The 23297-nt window shown below is 42.9% G+C and overlaps 1 protein-coding gene across 3 annotated transcripts in view; it reads right to left on the bottom strand.

The window, feature by feature from the left end:
- Positions 1-13030: 13030 nt before the first annotated feature.
- Positions 13031-23297, bottom strand: part of rnf144aa (ring finger protein 144aa) — a 60687-nt gene continuing 50420 nt past the window's right edge. For 2 of the 3 annotated variants that reach the window (XM_024135147.2, XM_024135148.2), the window contains exons 7-9: positions 20663-20810; positions 19965-20054; positions 13031-17784 (exon numbers count right to left, since the gene is read on the bottom strand). In XM_024135147.2, the coding sequence (XP_023990915.1) occupies positions 17653-17784; positions 19965-20054; positions 20663-20810 (370 nt within the window). In that variant the 3' untranslated portion in view covers positions 13031-17652. The remainder of the gene's footprint in view (positions 17785-19964; positions 20055-20662; positions 20811-23297) is intronic. The other variant, XM_024135149.2, reaches the window with a different exon arrangement.

The following is a 23297-nucleotide window of genomic DNA, read 5'->3' as shown; positions in this document are numbered from 1 at the left end:
CAGTGATGCCTAGTCGATGCCTATAGGCAGCAGCCTCTAATGTGCTAGTGATGGCTGTTTAACAGTCTGATGGCCTTGAAACAGAAGCTGTTTTTCAGTCTCTCGATCCCTGCTTGGGTGCTTGATGTCCTTGATGTTCTTTTTGGCCTTCCTGTGACATTGGGTGCTGTAGGTGTCCTGTAGGTTGGGTAGTTTTCCCCCAGTAATGTGTTGGGCAGACCGCACCACCCTCTGGAGAGSCTTGGGGTTGCGGGCGGTGCAGTTGCCATACCAGGCGGTGATACGGCCCGACAGGATGCTTTTAATTGTGCAGCTGTAAAAATGTGTGAGGGTTTCAGGTGACAGGCCAAATTWCTTTAGCCTCCTGAGGTTGAAGAGGCMCTGTTGTGCCTRCTTCACCACACTGTCTGTGTGGGTGGWCCATTTCAGTTTGTCAGTGATTTGTACGCCAKGGAACTTGAAGCTTTCCACCTTCTCCACTMCGGTCCCGTCGATGTAGATAGGGGGGTGCWCCCTCTGCTGTTTCCCGAAGTCCACGATCATCTCCTTTGTTTTGTTGCCGTTGAGTGAGTGGTTGTTTTCCAGGCACCACATTCCCAGAGCCCTCGCCTCCTCCCTGTATGCTGTCTCGTCATCGTTGGTAATGAAGTCTACTACTGTTGTGTCGTCTGCAAACTTGATGTAGTGTAGAGGTAGTGTAGAGGTAGTGGCGGAAGGACAGTGCATAGTTGTCATAACAGTCTCATCTGAACTGAGGCAGTCCCACACATACTGTATCTCTCTTCCCATCATCCCAGATCACAACCATTAGGTGAAAAGACCCTAAACTGACCTAAGATRAGTGTCTCAAGGCAACTTCATCCAACCTCATCATACTTTACCAGACAAACATTCAGACTCAAGTCCAACGCAACAGCTTGTCTCCTACTTTCAACTCCTACCTATTTTCCTCTAAAGCACATGGCCTTTCTAGATCAACTCTCGCCCATATGTGCACATGGAGGTTGAGCTCCGAGGAAAGTTGGACGTTACATATTCTGACATATTGAATAATGAAAAGTTGCTTGTGGAGTACTTGTGGGCAGAGCCAGTGACATACGGGCACAGGCACGTACACACACACACACACAACTTGGTCAGCACAGATGAGTTCTGGGAAAACAAGCAGCTGCAGGAGGAAGAATGGACCATAAGGCTGGACCGCTTGCCAAATTCCATCATCTATTATGGATTGCCTGAGAAGCACACTCCTCTGCGACCGGGGGCATGTTTCTGAATCACATGCAATCTCAAATTTGCATACTTCACGCAGACACCAAACCCTTTTTGAACGAAAGAATGCATTTTATTGTATTGTATTTCATATTGTGTTGTTTTATAAAGGAAGTAGACTATATTATGATGGGTAAGTGGATTGATGGGTAAGTGGATTGCCAATCAAAAAGAAATGACAGGGTATAAAACTGTGATAAAATTCTACCATTATAATCCTAATGGATAATGAATCACAATATCAAATTGGAGTGTATCATATTGAAAACATAACAATCATAATGAAACCAAGAATTCCCAACACAGATCACTTACAACACAATGCCAATTTCACATGAACACCATTCCCGAGCGTAATATCAGGAGAAAGTCAATGGTAGACTCAGCGATAGGCAGAAAGCAAAACAGCAGAGTGCGTCAATATCGGCGAGGCTCAACTTCTCCTCGGTTTTGGTGACCTGGCGACAACGCTGTGAACAGCGCGACGCGAACCCGCGCACACGAGCAGATACTGTGTGTGACTGTGTGACGGTGGCCTTTGTACTGGGTGTACCTTCACAATGGAAAAAGGAGTCGAAAAGTAGGTCCCAGGTAAGAAAATGCCAGAGGTGATACCTCTATGTCCAGGATGATGACATTCTGATACTGTAGATTCAAAGCATTCTTCTGAATAGGAGCAGGAGACAAACCCCAGTGTTTCTTGGGTTAGTAACATGTTTTCGGAGGGAGCCTCTTTGGCAGGCACCATTACCACTCAGCAGTCAATTGCCTTGTAAATTACAGGGCCCGGGTAATAAAACCAGATTTGTACATCACCAGGAGTGGAGACTGTGTCTGTCTTGTAAATTTAATTAAACAGCAGGTGCAAAATCAGGTCATATGGCTTTGATGTGCCCCATGTGAGAATGACAAGCAGACAAAGATTCTAATATGGGCAGCATTTACATATTTTTGCATGCGCACGCTTGTACGTGGGGAGCTGCTATCACCTTGTAGAGTATTCAATTGCACCCAAATTAAAAGATGATTCAAATTAGCTGTCACCTTCAATTTTAATAGATCGGCGCCAAAATAAACGGTTAAGCTCTTCAAAAACAACCCCTGCTCGTCTAATGTGGCGTAAACGCCCCTATTACCAACATCTCGTGGAGACAGGAAGGTTGGCACTAATTGCGTCTTAGCAATGTGCCCGTCTACTGTACATGACAAAACCTACCTCTAAACCTACCTCTAAAATGCATTCAGAGTGCTCCTTCAAAGTCCCAAAGACAACACTTGTCAGCTAATGCCTACAGTACAGTATAATCACATTCTATATTTTCTAAGCTATTACAGTCAGCCCTTAATATAGACTTCCACTGGGGAAGGAAGTGATGCGCAGTGAAGCTAGAAATCATCCTCTTACGGACGCGCATGACCTGTGACACCATTCGTTCGCCATCTCCGCGCGGCAGAAGGCCGCCATCGATTGGAGTCGACTAGCGAAATGTGTCAACCACCTGACCTGATGGCAACACCTTCACTTGTTTTTGGAAGGAAGTGGTTGATAATTACCACCTAGGATGTAGCCATCTGTGCTGCTCTTTCACGGCCTGTTAAACTTGCTTTTCAAAAAGTTTACTGGCGACAGAGGGCACGCCGTCGAAAAAAAGAGTGTACACTCAAGCATTATTAAAGCCAGAGCTAAGGAGCTCGTAGAAACATGGAATTACTGTAGTGGCTATATACAGTAGACTGCTCTAAGAAACGTGAAATTACTCAWAGGTAAATAGGAAGGCTGGAGAGAAAACATGTTATTTCTTAAAAAGGTGAATATTCATTTTAAGTAAAATGCTTACATGTATAAGGATCTAATTTGCTTGAACAGAACAAATGACTCACCCAAAGCCAACAACCTAGTGTCACCATGACATGACAACAAGAGTCCATCATMGTTTGCTTCATACGTCTCCCACGAATGGCCATTAGTTTGACATCGACCCCGATTCCAGAAAAACAGTCAGCGACTATCAGCATTGTCAATTACATCTGGGTTTTGTCCCTAGCCTGAGACACCYGTGTTTTCACAATAAGGCACAAGCTATCAACAACACGCTGCTGGATGTCATCCGTCTGTCAGTTTGAGAGTCTTTGTGGGAAGCGTCACTCGTCAGAACTATTTCTGTCAACTTTCGTCCMGAGTTTTTTTTTAATGAGAAACGCCAAGCAAAATCCACAAGCAACACGAGAGCAGGAGGAAGGAACAGGTGCATGGCTGGGAGCGCTGGTGTAACTGAACATCCATCGGAGAGCTGTGCTACACATCTCTTCTGATTACTGCCACATCCAATCACACTAATCAAACACACATAAAAGAGAATAAGTAATACAGATGTAGGATCTTACTTTGAGCCGGTTTGCTACAGCAGGAAAACAATCATCGCAGCAACAGGAAATGTGAATTATTATGTGGGTTATAATTCTTGGACATTTTTGTAGGGGTTGATACATTTTTCCGTAAGGGAAAATCAAGACATTTCAAAGTMGAAATGACAAACTTTAGAAGCCTTTTCAAACCTCAAATAAACTACAAGATGTAGATTTCCTGCATTCCACGACAATTCTCCTGCAACAGGGTGACCCTACAACTGTAGAGAGATGACTGAGTGACACAACTTAAAGACTGGTGCGGTGCGAAATCTGCCAAGTCTAACCCTGGTGGTTTCAAAACAATGTGCCAAACTCATGTGAATTCAGGTTCTCTCTACTGCCCGAGGCTGTGCAGCAGTTTGAAGTCTAAAGACAAAATGTACACTTTGAACACTGGCAAATTCTTGGCAAACTGGAGTCCAATCTACTTAGATCCATAACCAGAGGTGGTGTATCGTGGAGTTTAGGGAAAGTGGAAGGCAAATAAATACAATTAGCTTTTTTGTGACTATGAACATCAATTTGTAATTGAGCTCTTAACTGTCATTTGACACCTATAAAAGGAAAACTATGCAAAGAATGAGAACTTAAGTCACACAAAATTCTCATAATTTCAGTCATTTCCCTTATGACACATCCCGTCTCGTGTCCTGTGTTCTTATATAATCAATCTTCCCAAGACATAGATATGGGTGTTTGCAGATTGACTCGGTGATCTCCACTTCAAACATGTTTGTGCATCTGCATTTGCCTGCATTCACTACCAATACATTCCTCTGGCATGCTCAGGTCTGAGGGCGTGTCAGAACAGACACAGAGAAACAGGGCTTTTTGCCCGTGCGGCAGGGAACAACATTTCCACGGAAGCCAGCAGATATGTCAAAGAGAGAGAACGGCTGAGAAGACTCAGGTGAATGACTGCAGGCGGCCTCAGGGGGAGAGGAGGAGGGTGGAGCCCTTATGGAGAAGAGACATGTCAACACTATTGGCAGTTGTTACATAACAGCTTCTACTGTACGTCATGAATGTCGTAGGTCCTACCTTTGGTATCGTAACATTCACTGGAATGGTTACTCAATAAACACACTGTAGAACAATACATACTGTATGTTGATATGAGGTTATTTGGGTGATTTGGTGCAATACACTCTTAGAAAAAAGGGTTCCAAAAGGGTTCTGCGGCTGAGAACCCTTTTTTGGTGTCAGGTAGAACCCTTTTTGTTTCCAGCTCTTTTGGGTTCCCTCTGTGGAAAGGGTTCTACATTGAACACAAAAGAGTTCTATGTGGAAACAAAAGGAGTTATTCAAAGGGCTCTCCTATGGGGACAGAGTGTACATAAAGCAATGACTTGGAATGAAATGTATTCTGCCCTGGTATCTGAATGTTTATGCTCATCAATCAATCAATCAAATGTATTTATAAAGCCCGACATCAGCTGATGTCACAAAGTGCTGTACAGAAACCCAGCCTAAAACCCCAAAGAGCAAGCAATGCAGGTGTAGAAGCARGGTGGCTAGGAAAAACTCCCTAGAAAGGCCAGAACCTAGGAAGAAACCTAGAGAGGAACCAGGCTATGAGGGGTGGCCAGTCCTCTTCTGGCTGTGCCGTCAGGAATATGGTGAGTTTAGAATTACTTCCATCTGTCAAAAGGAGTATGATGGTAATTTGCCTTATGCTATACATTGATCCCAGAATGGATTTTATTGCCTCCCATATGTGTGACATCATGGGCAGAAKATCTTGTCAAAGGCGCGAGAAGACCTTTGGAAAGCCACCAATAAGTGCATCCTTTGTTGGTCGGAGGCCAACAAGCCTTTTCTTCTTCTGCTAATGTCACACAGCGTGAGAGGACCAAGGCCACGCCGAACCACAGGAAGTTAATAGGTGTCATGGGTGACATGGACAAAGAGCAGCACTGTAGCATGCTGGGAGAAAACTGATCAACATGTCATCTGATGACAGTCACATGGCCTCCGGTCACAGCTTGAGTCACATCACCCCGCTCATTATTAACCTTTGACCTTTCGGGGGCATCCCCGACGGCAACCTGTGTTTACTCCATTCATCTATGTGTGGGAAACAAACAACCCCTGTCAACAGATCATAGCAGGCATGTATGCCTCCACTGACCTCACAACAATCAACACTGTCAGCTATGGATATGAAGCAATATATGGGCTACATTCAGGAAGGTTGAAGCGTTACAGAATGTTTAAGAAAAAAGAGGAATATGGTTCCTGGTCCATATGCAACACTACATGTTGTTAAACTCTACTAAATAATTCACTTGAAGCACAACTTGTCGTCATGTTATGGCCAGAAGGTGACTCTAGGTTAGCTCTATATTCAGGTTATCAGTCACATAATGTGTATTAGTGTGTGTGTGTGTGTGTGTGTGTGCTGTCTCTTATACACATCTAGATGTGTATAAGAGACAGGGGGGGGGGGGGCATGCCGTCTGTGTTGTAGATGATAGCACTCTAGTTCCCTCTTCTGGCAAACTGATCTATAGCATCACCTTGGACTTCTACATGGCATCTTTTACACTGCTCATATCCCTTGAATTAAGCCRCCAAAGATCATAGAAGCAAAGACAATCACAACGTCATTTTAAATTATTATATATTTTTTTTACAGTATTTACTGATTTAGTTAACATCCTAGCACATTTATGCGGACCAGTGAGTTAAAGGAAATAACTTGAGATTAATATTGCACATTTAAATCCAGGTAGATATAAACAACCATGTCACTGGGCCAGTAAAATTGTGAAATTCAACCCCATACATTTCCCAGATGATTGCGTGACACAGTTGATCAACAGGAAGTGATAATCATATTCTATTCATATTGTATGCATTTCTTACAAATCACTGCTGGGAATCTAATGTGTTGTAGGTGGTGGTAAGAAGAACCCGATACATGCTAACTGAAGCGAATGAGTTAGTTTAAGTGATAATGATTATATTCAAAGTTGAATACTTTAACTAAAAATACTATTATTAATTGCCACAGTGCTGCACTCCTTACATGTTTTTAAGTGAAAGTCGGAAGGACCAAAATAACCACTTGCGATGTGTTAATCATATTAACTCAATTCAACACACATTATAGACAATTAACAAAAACTAAGAACCAAAAATGGATCATCACCGACACCTTAAAAAGTTTGAACTTTCCAATATTGGCTAATTCTTCTAACCATATGTGCCGTGTATATGAGGTGTGTGAAATGATTAACTACGTACATTGCAAAGGTTAAGGTGAGCTTTACTGATACTGAAACAGAAACCATACATGGAAGTTAAGGCACGGGTAGGTAATGAACCAATAAACTGTGGTCTGTGTCACTCGTCACTGAAAAACATTGTGTGACATTGGGTTGAGCATGAACTGCCATTTGTCAATATCAATGTGACACCCTTATCTCAAGTTCTAACACAACTCAACCACTGATGGACCAAAAGGAGCTCTTCGCTTGCAGTATTATCCAAGCAAAGATGTGCATTTTCCCATTAGACGATGGGGGCGATGAATCAACGAAGCCCCATTCATTTTCAATGGAGGGAAGTGAAGTGGGCGGGGGGGACCGCTGGGTGATGCGAGAGAGCGTGAACAAGGCGGGACCAAACTTGGTGAAAGCTGAACTTTATGCAAATACACAGCAATATCGCGATGCTACTGACCAGTCGAAGCTCTCTATAGCTCACTGGATTAGCTGTTGATACCGAGCACTCCCTAGCCTGTTTGCTATCTCGCTAGCACCCACGAGGGCAAAGATACGTGGCTATGGATAGGATCGGTCCAATACCGGCTGGGCAGCACCTGGGGCCTATTTTACAGTACCAAATCGCTTTGAGACATTTTACGGGCTATCCATCAAGTTGCCACTTAGAGATGATGAGAAATTCCAACCACATACCATCACCAGTCCAGTCCAGCCCAGTCTCTCCACAGCCAAGTTTACAGCTGCCTCCCAGCTCCTAGCAGCTTGTTACAAACGACAGAGACAGGAAGTGGACCTCTGAAAGAACAGGCAGGGTCTGCAGATGTAGAACAGAGTCCTATCTAAGGTAATATATAATTGTGACATTTTATATACAGTACCAGTCTAACGTTTGGACACACCTACTCATTTCAGGGTTTTTCTTTATTTTTTTCCCCCTATTTTCTACATTGTAGAATAATACTGAAGACATCAAAACTATGAAATAACCCATGGAATCATGTAACCAAAAAAGTGTTCAACAAAATTAAAATATATTTTATATTCTTCAATGTAGCCATCCTTTGCCTTGATGACAGCTTTGCACACTGGAATGCATTTCAATTAACAGGTGTGCCTTGATAATTTGTGGAATTTCTTTCCTTCTTAAAGCATTTGAGCTAATCAGTTGTGTTGTGACAAGGTAGGGTTGGTATACAGAAGATAGCCCTATTTGGTAAGAGACCAACTCCATATTATAGCAAGAACAGCTTAAATAAGCTAATAGAAATGACAGTCCATCATTACTTTAAGACKTGAAGGTCAGTCAATACGGAAAATGTCAAGAATTTTGAAAGTTTCTTCAAGTGCAGTTGCAAAAACCATCAAGCGCATAATGAAACTGGCTCTCATGAGGACTGCCACAGGAAAGGAAGACCCAGAGTTACCTCTGCTGCAGAGGATAAGTTCATTATTCAGGGTCGAATTGCTGCAAAGAAACCACTACTAAAGGACACCAATAATAAGAAGAGACTTGCTTCGGCAAGGAAAAACACGAGCAATGGACATTAGGCTGGTGGAAATCTGTCCTTTGGTCTAATGAGTCCAAATTTGAGATTTTTGGTTCCAACAGCCGTGTCATTTTGAGACAAAGAGTAGGTGAATGGATGATCTCCGCATGTGTGGTTCCCACCGTGAASCACGGAGGAGGAGGTGTGATGGTGCTTTGCTGGTGACACTGATTTATTTAGAATTCAAGGCACACTTAACCAGCATGGCTACCACAGCGTTCTGCAGTGATACGCCATCCCATCTGGTTTGCACTTAGTGGGACTATCATTTGTTTTTCAACAGGACAATGAGCCAAAACACAACTCCAGGCTGTGTAAGGGCTATTTGACCAAGAAGGAGAGTGATGGAGTGCTGAATCAGATGACCTGGCCTCCACAATCAGTCAACCTCAACACAATTGAGACGGTTTGGGATGAGTTGGAACGTAGAMTGAAGGAAAAGCAGACAACAAATGCTCAGCATATGTGGAAACTCCTTCAAGACTGTTGGAAAAGCATTCCTCATGAAGCCGGTTGAGAGAATGCCAAGAGTATGCAAAGCTGTCATCAAAGGGTGGCTACTTTGAAGAAACTAAAATATATTTTGATGCTTAACACTTTTTTGTTTAATACATGATTCCCTGTGATATTTTATAGTTTTAACGTCTTCACTATTATTCTACATTGTAGAAAATAGTACAAAATAAAGAAAAACCCTTGAATGAGTAGGTGTGTCCAAACTTTTGACTGGTACTGTGTGTATATCATGGGTATGAAGAGGGTGTGTTTGGGTAAGTACAGATACAACTAAATCATGTGCGTACATGAAAGATCAACCTAAAAGAAATGATGACCTACTCATGAACCTGCATATTTGCACAATCCAATTACTATGCAGGTCCACTCTAGAGACAGTACAGCAATTAGTGTGTGTAACATTTCACAGAAATACACCCTGGAAGACACAAGGAGAAAGAAGTAACCGAAGTATAAAGTACACTCTTTACCCCAAAGGATAAAGTACAGGAGAGAGCGAAGGAAGGATTTGGCAGAGCAGTGGGTAAACCCAGCCCTGCYGCRGGACGCCCACACACGTGTGATTTCAGGACTTTGTGTACCCTAAAGTGCAGGTGTGAGGACCTGGTGCTGGCTTCCTATCCACTCTCCTTGCTTAATTCGCTCCAGATAACCCATCAGCCTCAGCACCCGCAACCCTGTCGCCATGGCGCCCACAGATGGCGCTTTCTGCGGCCGGGCCCTGCGATTGGTGGGGGCCTTCCAAACAGAGAACAGCTGCTGGGGGATGATATATCACGGAGTTGTTATTTGGCGTTAGCAATTGCATTTCAGGCTCGTCTGCTTGACACTTCCAGACCCACATCTGGCAGGAAATAGAAGCACAATGAAAGAAAGAGGGAGAGAAAGAGAGAGAAAAGAGAGAGTGATTAACAAAGGGCTGAAGAGCAGGTGTTGGTTTGACAGGGCCACACAGGACTACAACGTGTGAGGAGAAATGGAGGTTGCTTGCAGAAGGCTTTTCAATAGCTTTAGTGAGCATGTATTCTATAGCTTCTTGATACTCAAAAAGTTCTACAGCTGCACCATCGAGAGCATCCTGAACGGTTGCATCACCGCCTGGTATGGCAACTGCTCGGCATCTGACCAGAAGGCGCTACAGAGGGTATTGCGTATGGCCCAGTACATCACTGTGGCCAAGCTTCCTACCATCCAGGACCTATATACTAGGCTGTGTCAGAGGAAGGCCCAAAACATTGTCGAAGACTCCAGTCACCCAAGTAATAGACTGTTCTCTCTGCTACCACACGGCAAGCGGTACCGGAGCACCAAGTCTAGGACCAAAAGGCTCCTTAACAGCTTCTACCCCCAAGCCATAAGACTGTTGAACAATTAATAAAATGCCCCTCCCCCCTCCCTTTGTTTTTACACTGCTGCTACTCGCTGTTTATCTATGCAGTCACTTTACCCCTACCTACATGTAAAAAATAACTTGACTAACCAGTATCCCCGCACATTGACTCTGTATCGGTACCACCTGTATATAGCCTCGTTATTTCTATTTTTACTTTAGTTTATTTAGTAAATATTTTAACTCTTTCTTGAACTGCATTGTTGGTTAAGGGCTTCAACTCGGTATGTACAGTACAGAAACCCAAAGCTATACGAAAATAGTTTGAGACCAAAACAACATTGTGAATGGTACCACACAAACATATTACATTTCTATGAATGTACTGCATTTATTTATTAAAATGGTACCAGGAAATGAATGTTGACTATCCTAATTCTCTGTAGTCTTTGTTAATTCTGAGAATCTGTCTCTGTGCAAAGATGATAACAGGAAGAAAAGAAAATAAAGGCCATCAGCTACACTAGGAATAGACTTGAATGTCGCCCTCTCTTTCTCTCTCAAAAAAAATATCCTTTGGAAGCTTAGCAACATTAGATTAGAGCCCGGCCGATATGATCTACCTATATTGGCCTTTTAACGCTACATCGGTATCGGCCGATATCTCCACTCATAACCGATATTCCAAAAATAGGAGGAGAAAAAAAGGAAATTATTCTCATGGCGTCTTTGTCACAATGTATGAAATCAACATTTGAAGCATAGTTATTGGACAATTGCTCTTTTTTGGATGGCAATTTATGAGAATTCAGTGTGGAAAAATGTCACTTTAGCGATTTCCCTGCTGTAAAACGTCGGACCCTCCCAAAAAACATATTGGTCAGCCTGTCTTCAAATAAGACAAGTACATTAATGGCTCTTGCTCACATACTCAACATTAACTTCTTATGGCTGGGGGCAGTATTGAGTAGCTTGGATGAATAAGGTGCCCAGAGTAAACTGCCTGCTACTCAGTCCCAGAAGCTAAGATATGCATATTATTAGTATATTTGGGTAGAAAACACTCTGAAGTTTCTAAAACTGTTTGAATGATGTCTGTGAGTATAACAGAACTCATATGGCAGGCAAAAACCTGAGAAAAAATCCAACCAGGAAGTTGGAAATCTGAGGTTTGTAGTTTTTCAACTCATTGCCTATCGAATAAACAGTGGGATATTGGTCATATTGCACTTCCTAAGGCTTCCACTGGATGTCAACAGTCTTTAGAACCTTGTTTGATGCTTCTACTGTGAAGGAGGGGGGAATGAGGGCTCTTTGAGTCAGGGGTCTGGCAGAGTGCCATGAGCTGACCACGCGCGTTCACGTGAGAGTTCCATTGCATTTCGGAAGACAAAGGAATTCTCCGGTTGAAACATTATTGAAGATTTATGATAAAAACATCCTAAAGATTGATTCTYTACATCGTTTGACATGTTTCTACGGACTGTAACGGAACTTTTGGACTTTTCGTRTGCTCGCGTCTCATGAATTTAGATTACTGGGCTAAACGTGCGAACAAAAAGGAGGTATTTGGACATAAATTATGTACTTTATCGAACATTTATTGTGGAACTGGGATTCCTGGGAGTGCATTCTGATGAAGATCATCAAAGGTAAGTGAATATTTATAACGCTATTTCTGACTTCTGTTGACTCCAACATGGTTTTGTTGTCTGAGCGCTGTACTCAGATTATTGCATGGTTTGCTTTTTCCGTAAAGTATTTTTGAAATCTGACACAGCGGTTGCATTAAGGAGAAGTATATCTCTAATTCTGTACATAACACTTGTATCTTATATTGAAGTTTATGATGACTATTTCTGTAAATTGATGTGGCTCTCTGCAAAATCACCGGATGTTTTGGAAGCAAAACATTACTGAACATAACGCGCTAATGTAAACTGAGATTTTTGGATATAAATATGCACTTTATCGAACAAAACATACATGTATGGTGTAACATGAAGTCCTATGAGTGTCATCTGATGAAGATCATCAAAGGTTAGTGATTCATTTTATCTCCATTTCTGCTTTTTGTGACTCCTCTCTTTGGCTGGAAAAATTGCTGTTTTTCTGTGACTAGGTACTGACCTAACATAATCGTTTGGTGTGCTTTCGTCGTAAAGCCTTTTTGAAATCGGACACTGTGGTGGGACTAACAACAAGGTTATCTTTAAAATGGTGTGAAATACTTGTATGTTTGAGGAATTTTAATTATGAGATTTCTGTTGTTTGAATTTGGCACCCTGCACTTTCACTGGCTGTTGTCAAATCGATCCTGTTAACGGGATCTTAGCCGATCTCAACCATAAGAGGTTAATCTCTATTCAGTGACATTTACATGAACCGAGCGCTGACTGGAAAGACAATGTCCCATCAAGTGTTGGCTGAGATATGAACATACCATCTTCCAACACCAGAGGGCACACTTGAACATGAGACTCATGTGTTTGGAACTGATGACAGGGACTGGTGAGACATGTATTGCCTTATTCACACCATACGGCCAAAGCTGAGCCAAGCTGTACTGGTCTGGACTGGTTACACATCCACCATAGTTGCTGGAAACGTGCTGGAAAGGACAATGCGAAAAGAAAATCTGAGCCAGCACAGTACGATTCAGCCCGACCTATAGCGTGAACTAATGTCAATATGCTTGCAGCATTTATGTCCAGAGGAGAGTCGCGTCACAAAAAACAACCACATTTATTCCATTTCACAGTGTTAGTGGAACAATAGATACATGGGAGAAGTACAATGTGTTTATCCAATGCTCTCCACACATGCCAATTTACAAGGTTACATCTTTTGAAAAGTTGGAAATATGAATCCTTCCACAGTTAACACAAATACAAGCCATTACTGTATGATTTACTGCATCAAAGCCTACAGAACAAGTATAACACAAAGGCAACCTAAGTACGGTAAGTGTGAAAGTCAAACTTAGAATCCAGGATAAAGGGTACGTCTTGACAGAAACCTTCGGACCTTTTGTGCACACAATGTTGTTTCGGACTCCCTAAAATTAAGAGGCATAGTTTGACCTCTTTTTAAAAACATATAGCATTGTTATCATCTGATATAACAGGTTGAAATATAGTTTAGAAGCCCAACAGTGTGAACAAAGAGCAAAATAGGTTTCAAGCCATAGAATATAATTGTGCAACAGGCTTGGTCTCACCTCGAGGTGAATGGAGTTTATTAAATGTTTTGTGTCCCTTCGCTGCATAATGCTGAAAGAAACCAGATGATAACACTAATGACTGTACGAGTCATCGGAGTTTGATTGGTATACTGGCAAAATCAGTTGAGTCAGAGGACTTTGTGACAAGCATTCAAGATTCTCTCAGCTCAAAGCCCCTCTAAACCAAATGGAAGATGAGAACTTGTTTCCACTTCTCTTGAATGTACATTTCCTATAGTCACGCAATGCCATCCTCCCAAGTCTCTGAGTTATGAGGAAGCCTGGAAATAGAGGCTACATTTCTTAAAATTACTATCCCCGAACCCCTTTAATAAGGACAACAAAAAGTGTCGGTGACAGCTTTACACATTTCCAAAGAGAAGGCAATATTTAATGGGCAGGGCCGGCTATAGCCTTTTGGGGCCCTAAGTGAGATTTGTTTGGGGGACCCCCACCTAGCGGGATCTTTTTTATTAGTGGCCCCCGTCTTGACGATGGGGGATTTCCTGCAGTTCTATAAAAGAATCCTCTGCGTGCGCAGCTTTGAGCAACAATTTAAGGAAAACGTACAGAAAGTTTAACTATACACACATCCCCAGGCGTTTTTTTTTAGATAACAGCTATTCTAGTTATGCTAATGTTAGCTAGCGAGCTGAATGGCTGAATGCCTATGACTGAATACCTCGATATAACTGGCAATTAATCACAATTCATTCTTTTCATTGTTTGACAGACCTCATTTCCACACTATGAGGTTGGAATAATACTGTGAATGTGTGAACATGATAATTCCCTTTTAGTGTTTAAGCTGTTTGAAAAGACTGTCTGAAATTTCATCCTGTTTTCATGGAATGGTGTTTTGGCTTTCCATGGTGACATCACCATGCAGTAAATTAGTTAATAGACCAACAAGAAAGAGAGTTCCAAACCTTTTTGCCAATAACAGCTACTTTTCAGTTTTCCCCTCCCCACTCAGACCACTCCCAGACAGTCCTAGCAAAAATGTTGCCTGAGAAATTGCTCTTAGCTAAGAAGCAATCTTTGTTTATTTTTTACCGTTTTAATTGAAAACAATCACAGAAATGATTTGATATTGAGATGAAAATGGCTGCATTGGACCTTTTAAAGCATGTTTTTTTCTGCAATTTTACATACTTTGCCATGGGGTGGGGATAGAACTTTGCAATTGTAGAAATGTCAGGTAATTCTACAAATGTTGCCATGGGGCAGAAAGAAAACATTTCAGGTTTACAGTCAATTTACTGCAATTCTACACATTTTATAATGACTTATGCCATGTTAATATGATATCGGAGTGAGAATGACCAACACAATCAAAAACGGGGGCCCCRTGGAGGTCAGGGCCCCTGGGCACATGCCATGCATGCCCGGTAGGTATGCGGCCATGATTACTACGAGTTTAGATAGTCTAGCCATCTAAGTACCACTCTAAAAATTGTTAACTGACATTGCTAATTGACTGTCAGTGAGTGACATAAGAGAACTGCTAATGTACAACAAAATTCCAAAATGGCACCTGGTGTACTCTACTTTTCTTACTCGCAATAGTAAGTCGAGATCCTGATTGGCTTATGCCTGAAACTGGCCATACGGACATAAGATCTCCACTTTTACTTTACAAACCTTAAAACGCTTGAAACTATTCACTCACTCTCGATCGCCACCCACAAGACTTGCTTGGCATGATTGTCACCCAAAGACACGGTCAGCTCAGTGATCCACATGCTCAGTTGGGACCTTCATATTCCCTATTGCCAGAAAATAAGGGTAAATTAGCTCAACTGAAATGTTATTTTTTAAATCGAGTCTTTGACTACTTGCATGCATTAAGGATTAGCGGGAAATGATGAGGCTAAAGGTACGAGGTACTGAAAAGTTAAGGCTAATGTTTTCTTTGTGTGTGGTGGCTACCATGAGCTAGAGGTGAATGGCTAATGCTAGTTCCAGTAACTGCCATACCCACTCTTCAAATGCTACGTGGAGACCAATACGGAAGAGCAAAATTWAAAAAATCTGGGATTTCTGCAGAAGAGTATCTCAGTATTCTGTATGTAGTCTACAGTAGTCCCGGATTCGTTTGTGCTTTTTCCCTAATCCATTGTCAAGCCAGTTTTGCGTGACAATTTCATAAGGAGTTGGCAAGAGAGCAGAAACAGACTGCCACCCAGGATTTTCTGTACGTGTTCCAAAGTGGCTTATTGATGGCGGAACGCCAATGACCGATCTCTTGAGTTTAAATGTGTTTCAGAGTGAGAAATGGTGTCGCTACAGTAAATGCCTCCTCACCACACGTTCTCATGGAACAACTTAAGGGAAAACGATGGTGATGAAATAYTGTATGGCTTCCCTGATAGATAAAAAAATCAAWTCAAATCAAATGAAACGGATGTAAGTCAACCGCCCTTTTGTGAAATTCTACTGTATGATGTGATAAATGGCACATGGAATCTGGTATAACATACTGGACCACTTGATATGACCACACTGTTAGCAAGACTAAGATAGGAAATGTACAAACTTGCATAGATACAGTCATGTGTAGAGCAGTTTTCAGATGTGTCCTAAACAGTCCGGTGAAGTTCGTGACATTTTATATCCCTGCAAAGGTTGCAGTAGCTGCATGTAGTGAGAGCTCTCGACTTGCTCCCGACAAAAACGTTGACAACAATACCACTAACATTATGCAAAATTTGCCACAGATTCACACAATTAAAAAATACATTGTATAGGATTATTGTTCATTACAGTAGTTGGATATATGACCAACATCAATGTAATATKGATCATATGAAGGGACATCTTTGTATCAGAGAGACAATTTAATTTCCTATGGTCTACCTGAAAATAGACAGGTTTTAATGAATGACTGATGCATTAAACAAATTCATTATTTAAGTGTGCTTTCACAAGGACGGAATTGGACAATGGCCATGTGTTTTTGTAAGACAGTATTTTTTCTTCTTCTGAATACTGGAGGTGGCTTTTTTGGCTTCGTTTCTTATTCATTTAAGGCCATTTGTTGCTATGTGGCTAAATATTATTCTTATTTGAGTTGAGAGGAACTCAGAAGGAACTCCACGACATCTATACTAAACTATTCCATTCGACAACACAAGTCAGAACCAGTTCCGGATGGTTTGTTCACGTCTGTGTGGACGGGGAGACGAATGTTCAGGGCCCATGTTCACAAAGTGTCTTGAAGTAGGAGTATCGACATAGGATCAGTTTTGTCTTGCCTAGATGAGCACTCCTACTCTGAGACTCTTCGACAAACACAGGACCAGGAGTCCTCTTTTTGGGCTGTGAGAAGGAGTTTGGGACACCCTCTCAAAAAGACACATAGGAGTTCAAATCCATTTTGTAAAAATAATAACTTCTTGCTGATAGTGGGAACAGAGCAAAAGATTACAGAAACACAGACATCACCAAGAGAACGTGCTGTACAGGGGAGTGAGAGACAGAAAACCTCCCGACTCCCGCCCCGGTTCTTAAAGCGACAAACGGAGAGTCTTTAATGTGCAAACAGAGTAAACACAAAACGTTTGTCAAAACGTAACTCCAGTGCTATTTCCTGTATGTTGAGAGCTAAAAAGAGAGAGAAGAGGGGGGGAAAGCTTTGTGTTCGACAAACCAACAAAAACAAGAAACTCGACTGAAACGAGTTAAGGTGAAGCTCCTCCGATAGTAGCAGCTCCTGCATGAAAATGTCTCCGACATCACGTCTTTATTTATCTCTTGATAAAACATCCTCTTCTTCTTCGGTTCTGTACTACACCACTGTCTGTAGCTCACCTCAAGGCCTCAGAGTGGCCCTGCTACAGTAAACGGACACATGCCCCCAAGCCCACAGAGAGGCGCATCATTGTCGTCCTCAAAGCCTGACCTCTGTGAACCCATCTTCCACCAGGCCAGGGAGCACAGGGTCAACACAACTCCTCTCCCACCATGACACTGCGAGCGAGATGGATCGGGACGCGGCTGGGCCCGAGACAGTACAGCTAGGCCCCAGTCCCGTTAAATGAAGCGCCGCAAGAAGCTTGGAGGGAGAAAACAGAAGGGACGAAAAATAAATATGGCCACCTGCTTAGATGAGTGAGGCGGGGTTTAGGTGGGCAGGGGGTCGTCGTCCCCTTTGCTGCACTTGCACTTACAGCAGAGGACAAAGGGCGTGGCCAGGAGGAGAAAGGGAGAGGCCACCAGCAGGAGAAGGCCGAAGCCAGCGAAGATCCCCACCACCTTGGAGAAAGAGAGAGAGGAGAGAGAGTAAGAGACTGCAAACAAGACAGAGGCACCAGCAAATAAGAGACCTTTTGTTTAGCCACACTGCAAACATATAACTAAAGACTATCACTAAGGAAGAACACAATTGGCACTATATGGAAAATACTTTGAAAAAAACAGGACTAGCGTATGAGAGATCCCTTAACAAGATAACACACACCAAATTATTTCCACTTCCCTTCTCAAAACTTGCTCTCGTTTGACGTGATCATAACCCGTGCGAGTTATTTTCAATCTTTGTAGTGCAAGTCTCCCATCTCACCACACGGGGMCATCATATACGAGCAGAAACATCTCAGCTACAAAATGGCCTTTGAAAGTAGCAATTGCACGCAATCCTGCCTTCTTAGAATAAATGAATGGACTTCTGCCAGTGTCAGAGTAGGAGAATCATTTTGAGGATCATCCAGGGCGGGCCAATGAAGGACAAGACAGCAGAGAGTGGCATCCTATGAGAAAGACCTTTTGATAAAATAGCTCCATGCACGTACATACATTGTTGTTGCCATCCATTCTTGTGTATTTCTGTCCACTTCCCCCTTTTTGGAGGTCTTAGTAGTCACATTATTTACCCAGACGAGCTCCCCATGAACCTTTAGTTGCACCGGCATACCTGTGTTAACATGAGATCCCTATTTGCTCAGATCAACCAACCCTTGGCAAAGCTACCGTACGTAATAGACCATGTCTGGTCTGAGAACAGTAAGCATCGAGAGCGGTGACCTTCATTCCTTCTATGGCGTCCCTAGCGGATGCAACCCCCTCAGCTCAAATCTCTAAACTGATTTGAAAATCAGATACAGAGGCGAAAAGAGAAAACACAGAGGCTGAGCTTTCTTAATAAAAAGGCAGGATATAGTTGGGCCTTTATTATATATTAGGGCCTTAATTCAGAAAATGTCTGAGTACATTTACATTTACATTTACGTCATTTAGCAGACGCTCTTATCCAGAGCGACTTACAAATTGGAAAGTTCATACATATTCATCCTGGTCCCCCCGTGGGGAATGAACCCACAACCCTGGCGTTGCAAACGCCATGCTCTACCAACTGAGCCACACGGGACCAGTAGGAGTGCTGATCTAGGATCTGTTTTTGCCATAACGAATAAGATTACATTGACAGGGAGGACCTCATCCTAGATCAGCACTTCTTTTGTGAATAAGGGCCCCGGGGTCCTTTCTGTATGTGTTATGCATTCATGAGGAGCTAAAGAGAGAGACTGGGCTTGGGGAGCAGTGAGGTTGCATGGGCTGGGTGAAGGAGGTGCAGTACCACAAGCTGTAATCATGCTCAAATGACTCAGCCTGTCCTACTGGGCAACAGATGTCAGTGTGTACGCTAGCGTTCACAARGCTCTGTTAAACCCGGGAAATGTGCTCGTCTATGACTAGATATGTGCCGGATGATAGCTAGAGCTGAACAATGACTGGGTGATGACCGGGTGAACAAGAAAATATATAACGTCTACTCAATATTCTCATTCGATATTAGAATCAGAATTCTGAAGGATGTGTTGACTTTTATTTCGTAATGTAAGGCATGCATTATGTATGTTGTAACTGAACAGCTTAACAGTACCATAAAATAATATTGCGCAACTTTGGTTTTAATGAATATCATTTTTTTATCCAGTCAACTCGGAGGTGTCCGCATGGTCCTAAAGCACACTGTTGCCTCATTTTGTATCACGTTCCAATGARAAAACTGGGGGGGACAAAAATGACATTTCAGAATGTGCAGTGAAAGTTGCGCCCCCTGCTTTTTACTTTAGAGATTGTGCCAAAGTAAAAGCATTACTCTAACCCATAAGTGACGTGCAAATGTCCACATATTATACACAGAAAGAAATCAACTATAAGAAAGCAATGCTGGAGACATGTTGACACAAACAACGGGCCAACACACAGAGCACACCGACCAAGCTGTGCTCTCCTACCGACTAGTGTTTTCACAGAGCACCATCCATGTTTATTCACGTTAAACATGTGTGTGCGTGTGTGGAAGTGTTTGTGTGAGGTGAAAGGTGTGTGCATGTTCCCTGCCACATGCTGCAGACATAGGGGAAGTCCAGTGTGTGTGAGAGAGAGAGAGAGAGACAAGGGAGGAAAGTGTGCGCACTAACTTTACTCACCTGTGTTCTGTGCCAGATGACAGACGCCCTGGAGTGGCCCAGTTTGTTTCGACAGGGCCCTTTGTCATAGTGGATCAGGAGGAAGTCATCCTGTGTCACACACACACACACACACACACATACAGAAAGAGGAGAAAAGAATGATCTATCATTAGTACTGAGAGGTAGGCTGCTTGGAGAAAATTGCTTTTAAATTACCAGTGTGGTGTAAAATCGCCCGTGGTCTGCAATTAGAATTGACTTAAGCCACTGCCAGTAAAGCCTCCTAGCCTCCTACAAGCCCAGATAAAATCCCTCCGTTTCAGTTCCATTGTCTTGTATCAAACATCATAAAAACGGGTTTGGATTTAGAAATCCATCCGCCTGCAGCCTTATCACACCTCCTGCAGTGCTGTTATTCCCTGATAACACATTGTATCACTGCTCACACTGCTAACACCAGACATGCGAAATATACACAGAGTGAATTCTATGCACATTTCAGACTGCTGTATTGAAGTCAGGACCAACATACTGAAAAGGGAAATTAAAACCCAAAGATACGTGTGTATTATTCTATACGAACATGTTGCAGCAGCACAGATGTGGGGAGGTGTTTTGGGGAAACATTGGGACAAAGTTCTACTCATATCCAGGTGCTCCAGAAAGTTCCACTAGAAAGGGGTGTGTGTGCACGTGCGACAAGGTTCTCTACTCACGTCCAGTGACTCCAGGCAGTACCAGCAGAAGGCGTGTTTGCAGTTCTTGCACATCATCTGGGCACAGCCCTCGTCCCTCTCGATGTACACCTTACACTTGGGACAGCGCTTGATGGGACCATCGTCATCGTCACTCTTGTAGAAGGAGCTGAAGAGACACGGTGAGCGCGCGCGAGAGAGCAATGTTCAGTGTGTTACGTTTCTTAAACAAATGTTGGTTGAAACAATTGCTTTTGCTGAATGACGCTAAAGAACAAAGACCATGACACATCAGAGATCCAGAATGCCACAAGAGATTATCCARTCAGAGTTTATCATGCCACAGATCTTGAACAGCCTTTGTTAATGTACAATAGATCTAAGCTTGCAATAAACATCAACAGAATTTGCTCCTAACACCTGAAATGCAAACGAAATGAGAAACGAGAAATTCCTTTCAGGATTTTCTTTCTTCTATTCATCTTAAAGGCAGGTCTTTTGTGTCCTTTTCCCACCTGAGTGCTGCTGACTCTTGAAGGCCAGAAAGGAGAGCAGGTGATGCTGTCGGCTGTCCTCTCAAGTGTCAGAGAGGCGGACAGAGAACAAGCACATTCATTTTCTGAGCCAATTCTCCGGCTATTGATCGCATCTGGCCAGAGTGAATTAATGCACACCTTTCGTGTCCTACTTCATTTGACACCCTGGCAGTCATTTTGTAACTAAACAGGACTTTCGGATTCTAGCTTTTGCTCTGGACGGAACGGGATAGAGGCCTGAATGTAATGGAATACAGGCTAAAGATCAGAAGGTAAAATACCTGGATCAGTGTGAGGATTAAGGAGAGAGTGTCCTTCTCCTGAATGCTGGCTGTTATGTCAGAGGAATGTCATGGGAGAAATACAAAATAAAATAAAAAAATCGTATCAGCAAAAGGCAGCAAGATCCAGGCAAAATGGGAAAGGTCCACAGAGTAATACATTTGCCCTTTGCGGTAATTGCTGCATGTGTCAGCTGGGTGCAGATCGGGCTAACAGTGTACGTGGAGTCCATTCGAATTAGGACACTAATTTCCCACACTCTTGAAGGGGAGAGAGGAGAAGAACGTACTCCAGAGCTTATTGTTTAGATAAGTGCAGTATGTACAGTAATCACAGTAAGAGCCTTACAAGCCATACTTGGAGTTCTGACTGGGGTAGAGAGAGAGAGAGAGAGAGAGAGAGAGAGAGGAGGCGGCACAGTTTAAAGGGGAAGTTCAGGATTTTACAACTTGATGTTAGATGGTTCCGCAAGCTAAAAGTAGTCTACGGGCCTGGAAAAACTGTAATCCATGGCTAGAGTTCAAGTTAGATGAAGTTTTGTTGTGGCTGTTTAGAGAAAACAACTATGGATTACAGTTTCTTCTGGCCCATAGACTACTTTTTCAGGGTGAGGAACCATCTAACATTAAGTTGTAAAGTCCAAAACTTTCCCTTTAAACCACTGTGGCCTTTCGTGACATCTGAGGACAACTCCACAACCCTCTCTCTCTCTCGCTTTATTTTTAGATACACACTTTTAGATACACTGCTCAAAAAAATAAAGGGAACACTTAAACAACACAATATAACTCCAAGTCAATCACACTTCTGTGAAATCAAACTGTCCACTTAGGAAGCAACACTGATTGACAATAAATTTCACATGCTGTTGTGCAAATGGAATAGACAAGGTGAAATTATAGGCAATTAGCAAGACACCCCCAATAAAGGAGTGGTTCTGCAGGTGGTGACCACAGACACTTCTCATTCCTATGCTTCCTGGCTGATGTTTTGGTCACTTTTGAATGCTGGCGGTGCTTTCACTCTAGTGGTAGCATGAGACGGAGTCTACAACCCACACAAGTGGCTCAGGTAGTGCAGTCATCCAGGATGGCACATCAATGCGAGCTGTGGCAAGAAGGTTTGCTGTGTCTGTCAGGCTAGTGTACAGAGCATGGAGGCGCTACAGGAGACAGCCAGTACATCAGGAGACGTGGAGGAGGCCGTAGGAGGCAACAACCAGCAGCAGGACCGCTACCTCTGCCTTTGTGCAAGGAGGAGCACTGCTAGAGCCCTGCAAAATGACCTCCAGCAGGCCACAATGCCTTGGAGTTACATTGTGTTGTTTAAGTGTTCCCTTTATTTTTTTGAGCAGTATATATACTGCTCATATATATATATATTAACATACACACACACAGAAAGTATGTCCACACCCCTTCAAATTAGTGGATTCGGCTATTTCAGCCACACCCGTTGCTGACAGGTGTACAAAATCGGGCACAAAGTCATGCAATCTCCATAGACAAACACTGACAGTAGAATGGCCTTACTGAAGAGCTCAGGGAATTTCAACGTGGCACCGTCATAGGATGCCACCTTTCCAACAAGTCAGTTTGTCAAATTTCTGCTGTTATTGTGAAGTGGAAACGTCTAGGAGCAACAACGGCTCAGGCACCAAGTGGTAGGCCATTCAAGCTCACAAAACAGTCTGTCCTTGGTTGCAACACTCACTACTGTTCCAAATTGCCTCCGGAAGCAACGTCAGCACAAGAACTGTTCGTCGGGAGATTCATGAAATGGGTTTCCGTGGCCGAGCAGCCGCACACTAGCCTAAGATCACCACGCGCAATGCCAAA

Source organism: Salvelinus sp. IW2-2015, unplaced genomic scaffold (genome assembly GCF_002910315.2).
Source record: "Salvelinus sp. IW2-2015 unplaced genomic scaffold, ASM291031v2 Un_scaffold83, whole genome shotgun sequence".
Lineage (NCBI taxonomy): Eukaryota > Metazoa > Chordata > Actinopteri > Salmoniformes > Salmonidae > Salvelinus > Salvelinus sp. IW2-2015.
Note: the sequence above shows the minus strand (reverse complement) of the source record. Positions and strands in the feature narration are given on the sequence as shown.